The sequence below is a fragment of the Mirounga leonina genome, unplaced genomic scaffold (genome assembly GCF_011800145.1).
Source record: "Mirounga leonina isolate KUSES-001 unplaced genomic scaffold, KU_Mleo_1.0 Mir_150, whole genome shotgun sequence".
Lineage (NCBI taxonomy): Eukaryota > Metazoa > Chordata > Mammalia > Carnivora > Phocidae > Mirounga > Mirounga leonina.
Window position 1 is genome coordinate 4,532,965 of NW_023270374.1, and position 13,906 is coordinate 4,546,870.

At 41.8% G+C, this 13,906-nt stretch overlaps 1 protein-coding gene across 2 annotated transcripts in view; it reads right to left on the reverse strand.

Annotated features, from left to right (window-relative positions):
• The window catches only part of KIZ (kizuna centrosomal protein), a 130,225-nt gene that overhangs the window by 37,431 nt on the left and 78,888 nt on the right, over positions 1 to 13,906 (reverse strand). Inside the window, exons 3-4 of one of the 2 annotated variants that reach the window (XM_035005749.1) lie at positions 10,429 to 10,542; positions 1,974 to 2,121 (exon numbers count right to left, since the gene is read on the reverse strand). In XM_035005749.1, the coding sequence (XP_034861640.1) occupies positions 1,974 to 2,121; positions 10,429 to 10,542 (262 nt within the window). The remainder of the gene's footprint in view (positions 1 to 1,973; positions 2,122 to 10,428; positions 10,543 to 13,906) is intronic. The other variant, XM_035005748.1, reaches the window with a different exon arrangement.

Sequence of the window (13,906 nt, forward strand, 5' to 3'; positions counted from 1 at the left end):
TGATTCCTAAGTTCTTAATCAGGCAGCCCTCTTCCCATTAATACTGGAGTTATTATTTGAAAAATTATGAGTGAATTGGTAATCTGGAACTTGGAATATATGTTCTACTATAAACAAGTTAAATAACAAGATGATTAGATAGGAAAGGGCAGTAGATCTTTCACCCTTGATGTGGTTGAGATGCGAAGTACTTGCAGTGAATGGAATGAATGGGAAACAGTGTTGTTATAAAATAGTACTGAATAAAATGGACAACAAAACCTGAGAACAAAATCCTTCTTAAGAACTACATTTATCAACAGATATGGAATGGACCTAAGAAACATAGGTTCTGTTTTTCCTAAAGAATACCGTTATTTATTGAATCACATAAAATGCAGTAAAATGCAAATGTGTGTGAGAAGGATACATTCCAGGTTATCTGTGAAAAGAGAAACTGGATCCGTGAGAGGCACATGGGGGCTGTATCTATAACTGCAATAGGTGATTTCTGAAGGAAGCAGGTAAGAGGAGGGTGAGGAGGGGTAGGGTGATGGCAGGGTCGGGGGGAGAAGGAAGCAGAAGGTGAAGTCTGAAACAAATCTGGTGCAATGGTAACAACACACATGAACTTGGGCAGGCATGGGATTGTTCATTACATCATTCTATGTGTATATGTTTGAAATGTTAAAATAATCTTTCTCCTCTTTTTAATTAAAGAGGCAAGGAAGGGGGGCTTGGGAAGCACTGAAGGTGTTTTGAAAGGCTTGGGGAAGGGAGTGATGGCAGAGACTTGACCACACAGTGACAGTTGTGTGTGACTTCGGTGCTGAGGTGGCAAGGCTTGCCTCCAGGAGGGGCACATGTTAAATCCTTGAACTTTGAACATGATACAAATACAAACTTAAAAAGGATCAAAGCCAGAAAACCCTACATTACAGGTAAAGATGAGAAAACACACTTTGAAATAAGACACACTGATAAGGCATTAAACTTAGAAGAAGCGCCAGCTCTCTGAATAGATGGCCTTCTAGAGAATCATGAAGACTATACTAGGCACGCTCTAGACCTGGCCTTCTGGGTCCTCCCTTGCTCTCCTTAGGGATCTGCTCCATCTGTTCAGCATCTTCACACTCTCCCTTGGGTGCCTCCTTGCTTAAAAAGCTCTCAGGGCTTTCCGGGTCTGCTAAACCAAACACAAACTCCCTACTTGGGCTGGACAGATGCTGAGCACAGGGCCCATGACACCCTGGACCTTCTCGCCCACCACCCCCAGCCTGGAGCCCACCCTCCAGCCAGGAGGACCGGAGCTCAGCTCTACTTCCGGGGTCTGTTCTTTGGCTCCCAACAGCCCTTCCCTGTTGCCCCTGCCATCGCCTGCCTGATGCACCCCCCTGCACTCTTAGCCTGTCAAAATTCTGTCTCTCTTTTAAGGGTCACCTCACATCTTTCTACTCCCTCCCCTGTAAAGTCTGCCCTCATTCTACCTCCAAATGGCTTGGCTCCTTCTTCTGAAGGCCCATATCCTTTGCTATTTTCTTATTGCACACATCCCACTATGCCATTCCCCAGAAGGAGATGCCATGTTTTTCTTTCTTTCTTTCTCTCCAGTGTATCTGGGCTAGTACCTGTGTACAGAGGTGGATCAATACATATTTGCTGAATTAACATTTATGACTTTTCAGTATTTTTATATGGAGTGGAGAAAGAAAACCAGAATGCTACAAGATGCTTCCAAGTTCCTTAAAAAATGTTGTGATTGTTATGTTTAAATAGGTTACCTCTAGGATCTGAATTAACTGTATGGAGGGAGTTGAGATTTCTACACAAAACTCTGTGCAAAAGGCCTGAAGTGCAAACAAATCACAAAACCTCACTTACTATGTAACATTTTTTTTCAAATATTTTAACCATTGTAAAGAATGTCACTATTTCCTCAAATAATCATTTGCATAAAATTGAAACTTATTTTTTAAAAAATAAATATTACTGACCCTTGGTGTCTGGTTCATGTTTTTGACTGGGAAAACTTCAGATGGCTTAGCTACCTCTTCTTTGATAGAATTATCATGTTCTTGCAACGTGGCAACATGCTGATCCAAGTGTGCCCTCAATAAGGCTGCTGCTGGTGCTTGTTCAGATCTATAAAACAGAAAGGGGAGACACATTAAAGACTGCCAATACTGCGTTACCTAGGAGATTCCTTCATTTTTAGAGGTGCCACAATCAAGTTAACAAAGGACAGTTTATCCAGAAAAGTCTGGAACCTAGTATATTCGGGAGTAAGGTAATTTCCAGAGTCCAGGTATCTTTTTTTTTTTTTAATTTATTTTGGTTATGAGTTCACTTGCTAAATGAGCATTCCCAACTTTGATTGCCTACTGGAACCACCTGGGGAGATTTGCAAAACCTAGGTGTCTGGTGCCACTCCTAAAGGATCTAATAAAACTGGACTGGGGTGTGGCCTGGCCGTTAGGATTTTTTTAAGGCTCACAGAGTGGTTCTAATACATAGCCATGGTTTCAAATCACAGCATAGATGGTCAGGCTCCTCTTACGTGTGGTTAAAAGAAACTGATCACATTTTATTCTCAACAACTCTTATCCTTGTTTACTCTTTGTTATACTTGTTATACTTGTTCATCCTTGTTATACTCTTACTATGGTCTACTTGTAATTAAAAAGCATTAAGATAATATTAGGAAAGAGTTCAAAAGTGAGCCTAAATTATATGCCCAGCCTATGGCATGTAGTATACCTCTGGGGTAGGAGACAGACAAGATGAGCGTGGAACACCTTGGTATCAGAGAGGAAGCTCTCAGAGACTACTGAGTCGTGTCTAAAGGCCTCAGAGGCTATCATGAAGGGGATCCCACTGGCCCAAGATGAGACATTTTGAACACCAAAAAGAATAATGACCGCAATGGACTGACACACGGCAGATACATGAAAATCATGAGTTCATTTAAAAAATAAATAACAAAAAAAGTAAGGAAGCTTTTAAAAGAATAAAAACCTTTCTAAAAATAGAAAAAAAAAGCCTTAAAAAAGGAAGCAAGTCTTGCCACATGCTGCAACATGCATAAATCTTAAGGACATTATGCTAAGTTAAATAAGCTAGTTACAAAAAGGCAAATACTGGATAATTCGATTTACATAAGGTACCTAAAATGGTCAAATTCATAGAAACAGAGCAGAATGGTGCTTGCCAGGGACTTGGAGGGAGAGAGAATTGGAGAGTTGATTAATGGGTGTAGAGTTTCAGTTTTGTAAGATGAAAAAGTTCTGGGGATCTGGTGCCCAACAACATGAATATCCTTAATCCTTGAAAATGGTTAAGACGGGGGGTGCCTGGGTGGCTCAGTTAAGCATCTGCCTTCAGCTCAGGTCATGATCCCAGCATCCTGGGATCAAGCCCTGCACAGAGCTCCCTGCTCAACTGCGGGGGGGGGTGGGGGGGGGTGTCTGCCTCTCCCTCTGCCCCTCCCCCCACTCATGCTCTTTCTCTCTCTTGCTCTCAAATAAATAAAATCTTTAAAAAAATGGTTAAGGGGCGCCTGGGTGGCTCAGTTGGTTAAGCGACTGCCTTCGGCTCAGGTCATGATCCTGGAGTCCCGGGATCGAGTCCCACATGGGGCTCCCTGCTCGGCAGGGAGTCTGCTTCTCCCTCTGACCCTCCTCCCTCTCATGCTCTCTGTATCTCATTCTCTCTGTCTCAAAATAAATAAACAAAAATCTTAAAAAAAAAATAAAAAAATAAAAAAATGGTTAAGATGGTAACTTTTGCTGTGTGTGTTTTACAATAATTAATAATATAAGCCAACCAGCCAACAAACCTTTGGAGGCTGCTAGGGCAACAACTCATTCTGATAATTGGTAAGTAAAGGGACAGAATCATTTATGCCACCTTTGTGGTCAAAAAAATGCATTTCAGGATTAACAAGAAGTTGATGGGCAAAGTTCTTCCAACTAATAAATGCACAACAAATGAATGAATGAGTCACCATTCTGTAAGTCCAAATTAATGAATGCATCCAAGAAATGGTAATTTTGTGAAAATTACATAGTGGTAAACGTCATACTAAAGGCATCAGTGGGGGCGCCTGGGTGGCTCAGTTGGTTAAGTGACTGCCTTCGGCTCAGGTCATGATCCTGGAGTCCCGGGATCGAGTCCCGCATCAGGCTCCCTGCTCGGCAGGGAGTCTGCTTCTCCCTCTGACCCTCCTCCCTCTCACGCTCTCTGTCTCTCATTCTCTCTCTCGCAAATAAATAAATAAAATCTTTAAAAAAATAAAAAATAAAAAAAAAATAAAGGCATCAGTGTGCCAATGCTTGAACCTACAGATCAGTCTTAGCACCACTAAAAGTGGGACAACCAGCTATCCCGTGCTGCCTGTGGACGTGTAACAGAAGGACCAGTACCACCTACGATGTTGTCTTGCCAAAATAACTGGTCTGGAGTATAATCTTTTTTTTTATTATTATTATATTATGTTAATCACCATACATTACATCATTAGTTTTTGATGTAGTGATCCACAATCCATTGTTTGCGTATAACACCCAGTGCTCCATGCAGTATGTGCCCTCCTTAATACCCATTACCAGGCTAACCAATCCCCCCATCTCCCTCCCCTCTAGAACCCTGTTTGCTTTTCAGAGTCCATAGTCTCTCATGGTTCGTCTCCCCCTCCGATTCCCCCCCTTCATTCTTCCCCTCCTGCTATCTTCTTCTTCTTCTTTTTTTTTTTTAAACATATAATGGAGTATAATCTTGTATCTGGATTAAACCACCAGTTTATGTGTAACATCATTTGGATCCTTTTTCAAACAAAATGTAAAAAGACTTTGAGACAATCAAGGCCAACTGGCAAAGAATAGGTATTAGATAATGAATCTTGTTAAACAGTAATGTATTTTTTTTTAAAGATTTTATTTATTTATTCATGGCAGACAGAGAAAGAGAGAGGCAGAGGGAGAAGCAGGCTCCCAAGGAGCAGAGAGCCCCATGCGGGACTCGATCCCAGGACCCTGGGATCATGACCTGAGCTGAAGGCAGACGCTTAACCATCTGAGCCACCCAGGCGCCCAACAGTAATGTATTAAATGCTTATCTGTTAGGTAAGTATTTGTATTTGTAAATGAAATATGTTATCTGTTTTAAATGACTCAAGAAAAAAGTGTGGGGGAGAAAAAGAGATAACACAAGACTAAAAAAATGTTGACAATTGGTGGATCGTGGTTATAAATCATGGGATTTCATTATGTTGTTATATTTGCTTTTGCGAATTTTTTAAAATTTCAAAGTAAAAAGTTAAAAAAACCCAATGTATTAATGTCTGTAATTACTTGTAAATGCATCAAAATAAGAGATTGAGATTGAGAGACGGGTGGAAGGATGGAAAGACAGACAGATATGGGTGTGTAATAACATGTCAATGGTAGATCTGAGTGGTAGATATAGGGATGGATGCTCACTGTACAGTCCCTATATTTTTCTGCATGTTTGGAAATTTTTGTAATAAAATGGGGAAAAAAGTAAGTCTATATACGATTCAGAATATGTACATTCTTTAATGCAGCTTTATTGTTAAAATCTTTGCTTGACTTAACCAAGACTTGCATAAAGTAGGATGTGTCATGGGGATCCTTGAACTTCTTTAAAAAGTTCCCAGAATGATTCCAAAGTTTCTGGCTAGTTTGGCAGACAGCCCCTTCAGTAACTTGAATTTGTTGGTTTCTTCCAGACTTCACTGAAGTCATAATGCCACTCAATTCCTTTGTTCTGATTCTTATATACATGAAGGAACATCCATCTGCATTTAGTTTCACAATAGATTTCCCTACTGGGAAAATGCACTCACAGGACATGAGCAAATTCTAGTCTATTCAGCTGTTGTATTTCTTATAATGAGTAAATCAATTGTGTTTCTAGTCTGAAAGCATGTTTAGTTAGGTTGAATTAAACTTGAAAACAAGCAGAATTAGAATGAATTACATTAATTAAATTAGTTGGGATGGATTGAATGATCAGAGACCAGTCTCTCAGGTGATTAATACACACGATTTCTGCAGAGGCAAAGCCAAGGCAAGACTCTGGCTACTGATATCCCCACCAACTATAACCATCCTTTGGGTCCTGGGATGAAGAACTAGCTAAGGTTTCCCACAATTACCGTACAAACTTCACAAAAGGCCAAAACCATTAATCGACTTGCATGGGGCCAAGCAGCAAATGAACTACTGAAGGAGTTACAGCATCTAGAATCTGTGACTTCGGTACAGCTAAGCGAACACTTAAAGCACAAAAATAGGCTTTTCTGCAGATTTATTTCAGGATCGACTGGGCAAGGAGGGCAAGAGCCATGGCTGTCTTTGCATGAAGTGTTGCCCATGGTTCTACATAAATACACCAAATCAGAAAATTTGCAAAGCAGTACAAAGGCCTTAAAAAAGTTTTTTCTCTTTTGTCCACTTTCATTGGAAGATTTGTAACATCGGTGCCACAGAGAGAAAACAAAGTTTGGCGTCATATACTCCTCTAGCTAAAAATATAACAAAAGAAGAGACTCGAATCTATAATTAATTTCATATATTTGGAATGGTTTCCAGTCAGAAAACTGCACTTTACACAAATGTACCCGTGCTTCCTAACCACAACTGATTTACAATAGATTGGTAATTTGATCAAAGTTTTAAATGCAGAAAAATTAATAAACATCTTGCTTTTATTCTGAATACAGGCAGAATAAAATAAAGAGGGTTTTACATATTGTAATCCAAACAATATAAAGCTGACTCAATTTTTCAGCATGAGTTTGAGAGCAGAATTGGGAAACCGTATTTGAGAGACAATTAATTAGCTGCACCTGGAAAAAAAAATGATAGTCTCATGATGGCTCATCATATAAGATAAAATTACTTACTAATTAATCGTTTTTATCCTAAAATATGTTTTCCCAAAGGCAATGATCAACAAAATTTTTTATCAAGTACCCCCAATGACATGAATCGTATTTTAGTAGTTAATTGTTTAAAATAGTGACTTGGTCCTCTACCTAGTAAAAAGCCTTTCTTCCAAATGAAGGTCTTTGAACACTCAATCTGTGATATAACAAAAATCAGTAACGATGATAGTAATGGTCTTGTTCTTTTTTCTTTTAAAATGCTTCATTTTATGAGCAGGAATTTGGAAGTCTTCACATTAGCTTTTAGAGTAGGTTATGGGGCAGGTATCCTATTCTACAGATGAGATTAAAGAGACAGATTGCCATGGTTTGGTCAGGGGCACAAGCAGGACTTTAGCCACACCAAACATGGCTCTATTCAACAGGCTTTAAGGAGTTCTTAACTTGCTAGAGGCTTCCCACTCTGCTGGCTCAGACTTCTATGACGTCAGAATCATTAGCAATTGAGGAACAAAAGCAAATCATGCTCTCCAAATCTGTGTTTCTGGAATGGTTCATCAAACTGACTAGTTTGGTCCAGGGGAGATCACCAAGAAGGCAGGAATATTTCACTTAGGGGAGTACCCAGCAATAACTACCAGGTGTTGAGGGGTGTAGGGGGTGGTTAGAGCAAGGAAGGCAGGGGGGAACCAGATGCCATGGTTAAAACAGAAAGAACATGTATTTAAAGACCTGACTACTTGTCTCTCATAGGTTCTATAAGCACTGGGCACTTTTTCCAAGGCTAGAGAGCGAAGCAGTGACAATCAGTGTGTGTTACACACTCTCCCCAGTCACAGTACATGGGATAATTCTAATTGTAACAGAACATAACACTGACATTAGTAACCATTCCTGACTTCTTTATCTGGCTTTAAAAAATGACTGTGGTAACCAAACAGTCTTGAAGGCTCCAGATATTAATTTTAAAATTTGTGTTGGTCATAAAGAAGGATCATTTCTTAGGGAAGGCTGATTTATACACAACTGTAGATCAATAGTCGTGTAAAATGCAACCTTTCATAATGGAAATCAATGCTCTATCATGCATGTTGAGAAACTATAACAAACGTTAGTCTAGTAGATGTAGATATTATATCTTCTCACCCACAGTCACAGTTTGGCAGCCTAGGTTAAGAGAGTCAAACAATGAATCATTTAGTCTAACAAGTCAGTTTGCACAGAGAATTATAAAAATTATAAAGCATAAATGCATATATGCTTCCTATACCACATGCCACAACTGTGGTTTATGCCGAATAGTATATCAACAGATATAAAAGGCAGTGAGAAAGAAACAAACATGGCTCAAAGAGCCTCACGACACACAAGCACCCAACGACCTATAGAGTGCAGAAAGACTCCTCCCAGGCAGCTTCTTCCACCACCTTGTAAAGGAGTATTTTAAGACTGCTGTTTTTTATTTCACATGATAAATACATGGAAGAGGATTTTTTTGCCTTTACTGCTTTAGGTTGAAAAGCTACTGGCTAGCAGTCATTTCCAACATTTCCCATAGTTTGGGGATCACTAGTGGAGATGCAAAGGGTAAAGTAAACACACTTAGGACTTGTGAAGCTCATTGTGGTCAGTGAAATGGAACCATTTGATTGGCCAAGTTTTTTTTGTGATAAGGCCCTTTTAGTGACCATCATCCTGACTTCTCATGCCTTGATGGGATCAGACTTAAGCTGAATTCTACTCTAAAGAAAAGTAGTGAACATAAAACAGCACACATGGCACATTAAAGGTAGAGAAAATGATGTTGGAGGTAAGATAACCAGATCCCAAGAGCCCCTCCCATGCTCTCAGCCACATAAGGTCCTTGCAGATGGGCTTTCACAGACACCTATCTGCTGACCAGGCCTGAGTAATAATCTGTTCTCTGCTAGTAAATGGTAGGACTTTTTTTTATAAGAGGAAATACAGTCAATCCCCAAAATACAAATCAAAGCTAGAACACTGGCAACATTTATGCCACATGAATTAGACACCTACCAGATGACATTACTGGACAAACCATTACACACATTACACATTTGTAATTCTATGAACTCAGCAAGTAGCTCAATGTCACAAAACTTCTGAGGCCATGAACAGAAACCCAGATTTCCTAAAAGGTGGGTAGAGGGTATGGAATGGATCTGACTGACTTAAGGAAAAATGTACAGGCATTACGTATGGTTCATATGTGCCAACCACCCTGCAAATAATTAACTCTCTCTCTCTTTCTCTCATCTCAGATTTGTGGCCATTTAAGGCATATCTTTGGAATGGTGGCTCTCAAACTTGAAGAAGCAGAGTTCCCTTAAGAGTTTATTAAAATCCAGATGGCCACACCCCATCGCCAGATTCCTGATTCAGGGGGTCTGAGGTGGGGCCTGAGAATACGTGTTTCTTTCTTTTTTTTTTTTTAATTTTTTAAAAAGATTTTATTTATTTATTTGAAAGACAGAGGGCACACAAGTAGGCAGAGCGGCAGGCAGATGGAGAGGGAGAAGCAGGCTCCCCACTGAGCAGGGAGCCCAATGCGGGGCTTGATCCCAGGACCCTTGGATACATGACCTGAGCCGAAGGCAGACGCTTAACCGACTGAGCCACCCAGGCACCCCCGAACACGAGTTTCTTTTTTTTTTTTTTTTTTAATTTTATTTATTTATTTGACAGAGAGAGACACAGCGAGAGAGGGAACACAAGCAGGGGGAGTGGGTGAGGGAGAAGCAGGCTGCCCGCAGAGCAGGGAGCCCAATGCGGGGCTTGATCCCAGGACCCTTGGATACATGACCTGAGCCGAAGGCAGACGCTTAACCGACTGAGCCACCCAGGCACCCCAGAACACGAGTTTCTTTTTTTTTTTTTTAATTTTATTTATTTATTTGACAGAGAGAGACACAGCGAGAGAGGGAACACAAGCAGGGGGAGTGGGAGAGGGAGAAGCAGGCTGCCCGCAGAGCAGGGAGCCCGATGTGGGGCTCGATCCCAGGACCCTGGAATCATGACCTGAGCAGAAGGCAGACGCTAATGACTGAGCCACCCAGGCGCCCCAGAACATGAGTTTCTAACAAGCTCCCAGGTCTTGTTGATGCTGCTGGTCCAGCAACCACACCTACAGATTGGAGGCCTGTGTCACCAGCATGACCTTGGACATTGAGGAATTCATTCCTCGAGGAGGTGGTTATACTGGATTATATCCTGGGTTGTTCTCAAGGTATGCTAATATGCCAGACAAAGGCTACCTGTGCTCCCTCTCCCCAAGTAAGCCCTTAAAACACTGCTATGAGCAGGGACTGAGTGGATATACCCAATTAACAGTTAGAAACAAATACATTCACGAAGAAGTAAATGTATTGTGATTGACAGTTCGCAAAAAAGTTAAACTGATGACTACAAGCATCTACCCCAGTGGTGACCGGGTGAGCTAGGGGTCTGCAACTCTGTGACCCTTCACATTTGGAAGTATCTTGGAGCAAGAACGGCCATTGCACCCCAGCAGTGATTAATACCTGACTTGCTTTTCATCGCTGTTACCCCCAGGTAAGGGTCTCAGAAGCTGGTGAAGGACAGCTGTTCCGCAGGCTTCAAGGTCTTCTTTCAGAATGTCACTGTGATTATAGAGCCTATAAAATAAAACAGGTGCTGCCTGAGATGTTTATTTAAGCACAGACGGACCGCTTCTAGAATCTATGGTGGTTCTTCGTGGTTTACTGAAATATATCTGTAATATAATCTAGACATAAAAATGCAGCAACTAGACTGTCCCTCGACAAAAATGTAAAATGGGGCAGTCTGAAAAACTTGTTTGTGTGTATATGGCAGTTTTAAGTCCATCAGAGGAAGCAACTTTTAACCCTTTGAAGACTTTAATGTTGTTCAATCTACAGCTGTGCAATCTCATTCCACATTGCACCTGATAGGAATGCTAGATAATCTTAACAGCAGAAAAGGCTAATTTTATATTGTCAATCATAACAAAGTTAGAGCTCCACAACTCATGTGAAATTTACTTAAATTGTCACTACTAAGAAATTGGAAACTGCTGGCTGAAGTATACGTTACGTCCTCTATTTCTGAATGCAGAAAAATGACTATTATTTCTCCATTCAGATCCCACTATGATAAAATTTTCTTTATTCTTAGTAAGAACAGGAAGGCGTGGGAAGAGGGATTTAGCTTTCATTACTTATTTGCAGGATACTGGGGGGACCGGCCGAGTCTAACAATTTGGTCACTGTTTCTAGTTAGGTCTGTCATCATACCATTAGCCTCCAAAGAGATTGGCTAGTAATTTCCTTTTAAAAAGTGTCTATTTGGGGGAAAGTATGATTCTAAAAAGCTATTGGAGAGGATATCAAAAACAAAACAGTATTTCTACTTTAAAGGGATGATCACAGTTGGAAATGTTTGATATATACCCCCAAATGAAAATGAAGCAACTCCTAAAGCAATATATTAATTAGCAAAGTATTACTAATTTACAAATTACTCATGACCCACCTACTTATATAGTTGGTTAAGTTACTGGATCCATTTGATAGCCCTGTGCCTGATATCATGGGGATAAAGGAGATGTGCTCTGTCCTAGGGGAGGGTGAGAGACAACTGCAGGCACAGTCCCCCTTCTTCCCCTGCTATCTCCCTACTCTGATGCAGGCTTTTACTCTGGGCAGGAAATAAAAATGGACCCCCTGGATCTGGGACCTATTGCAGTCTCTGGGTCACACTGTCGGTGCCTCGGTTTCTTGGGCACTTGACCTCTTGTCTAGACTCTGAGTTTGGATTCTTAGTCCCTGTGGGCCAGGCCTGGGTTGGGACCTTCACTCCTGAGCTCTGCTGTCAAAAACCTCCCAGACTCCTGGCCTATGTCACTTATAGTACCTATGAATACTTTTTTTGGGCAAAATCTGGGTCCTAATTTTTTCTGAAAGGCTTTATCTTGCCGCCACTCGATTCCCACAATAACACCTGCTCTTAAGCAGGGGAAGATAAGCCCACCACTGGTGAGCCAATTTTAGAGATGTAAAGGGGAGCTCAGAACCAGTGGGCAGGCAGACAATTAGGAATGGTGAGGAGGACCCTCGACCAGGCAGCATTTAGACAGAGGGGAGATAACACTTCAAGCTTAGGAGCGGCACAGGCAAAGGTGACAGGGAATGCCAGGTTAAGAGGGGTGTGGGGACCAGCAAGGAGATAATTTGGCCAGATAGGGGTTGCTGTTGGTGGTGATACGATAGTATAGATAACTCCTGAAGAACACATGCATTATGGGACTGCCCCCGCCCCCCAATACAGTCAAAACTCCATACATAACTTTTATTTATTTATTTTTAAAGATTTATTTATCTGAGAAAGAGAGAGAGAAAGAGAATGCATGAGTGGGAGGGCAGAGAGAGAGGGAAAGAGAATCTCAAGCAGACTGAGATCACGACCTGAGTCGAAAGCAAGAGTAGGACACTTAACTGACTGTGCCATCTAGGTGCCCCCATACATAACTTTTGACTGTCCCCGAACTTAACTACTAATAGCCTACTGTTGACCTGAAGCCTTACTGATAACATAGTTGGTTAGCACACATTTTGCATATGTATTATATACTGTATTTTTACAATAAAGTAAGCTAGAGAAAAGAAAAAAAATCATTAAGAAAATCATAAGGAAGAGAAAATACATTTACAATACCATATGTACTGATAGAAAGCCACATATAAGTGGACCCGTGCAGTTCAAACCTGTTGTTCAAGGGGCAACTGTAATGGGAAATAAAATTCGATATAAAATTCTGATGAGAAAATAGCGATAAACCTTTCAGATTTCTGAGCTATGGCTGGTTTCCTGAAAGCAGTGTTTTCGAGAGGGTTGGCCTGGCAGCCATGGGCTGATGCTATTGGTGAAGGAAGAAACCTGAGGCCCCAAACCGGCCAGGAGACTGGGCTTGTGCCGGCCGGGGGAAAGCACAGAAGTGAGAGAGCAGCAGTGGGGGTGGCAGGGCAGGAGTAAGCGCCCATGGTGGGGGCTGGTGGGGTGGGACTGTGGAAGGCTTGGGGCCACGCTTCCAGCAAAGGGCTAGTCACTCACAGCACCCGCTGTGGTTCTCAGTGATGCCGATCTTCCTAGTGTTCAACAGAAGACAGAAATCCACCATCGCAAGGTTTATTTTCATAGGACATCTCCCAAATTTACAAATGTGGCCATTAATTCAAAAGAAGGTAAATACTATGCTGGACCAACAGAGCCCGCCTGCAAGCGCGGGGTCTCCAAGCTTAGACTGCCTTTAGTCTGACTCCCTGAACCAGGTGGTACACCCGGAACAGGGACCATGGCTCAATGTTTCTGTAGCTCCTCTAGAATGCCGGCACGCTAGTGGGAGTCAGCAGACGCAGACACTCAGGATGCCGGTGTACCGAGGCAGGCTGTGCATGTGGTGTTGCGGTGGGAAGAGCCTCCTGCCAGGGAGGAGTTTACCTTTGCCATTCTTAGGAATAGTGATAGGAGAAAGCAGACAGGTTTTGGCTGTTGTTTCTGAATTCTCTGCCGACAAAGTACCTTGCTGCCACTGCATCTCCCCCACCCTCCAGCCCCGTGTGCCAGTTGCTTCATGACACCTGACTGTCTGGTCACATAACCTTTGTCCTTTTCCAATTTGATGTCTAGGCTCCCTTAGACTAGCTCATCTCACGCTTGTCTGGCCCCTCTCTGACTAGCTCATTCAGGGCTCTTTCTTATCCCTGACTTTTGCTAGCACTCACTATATAGACAGCATCCTTCATTGTATGGAACTGCCTTCTAGTTTTGTCCTGTCTGCTTGGTCTGCTCTACAGAACCAAAAGCTTGTTGGGAATAGCAACTGGACTCGTGGATTTTTATCTTAAGTTTCACGTAGCACTCAGCATGACACTGAAGACACACTTACCAACACTGTGTGTTGAATGACGGGCCAAGATTTAAACACAGATTAGAGAAATTCATGACCCACCTATTTCGACA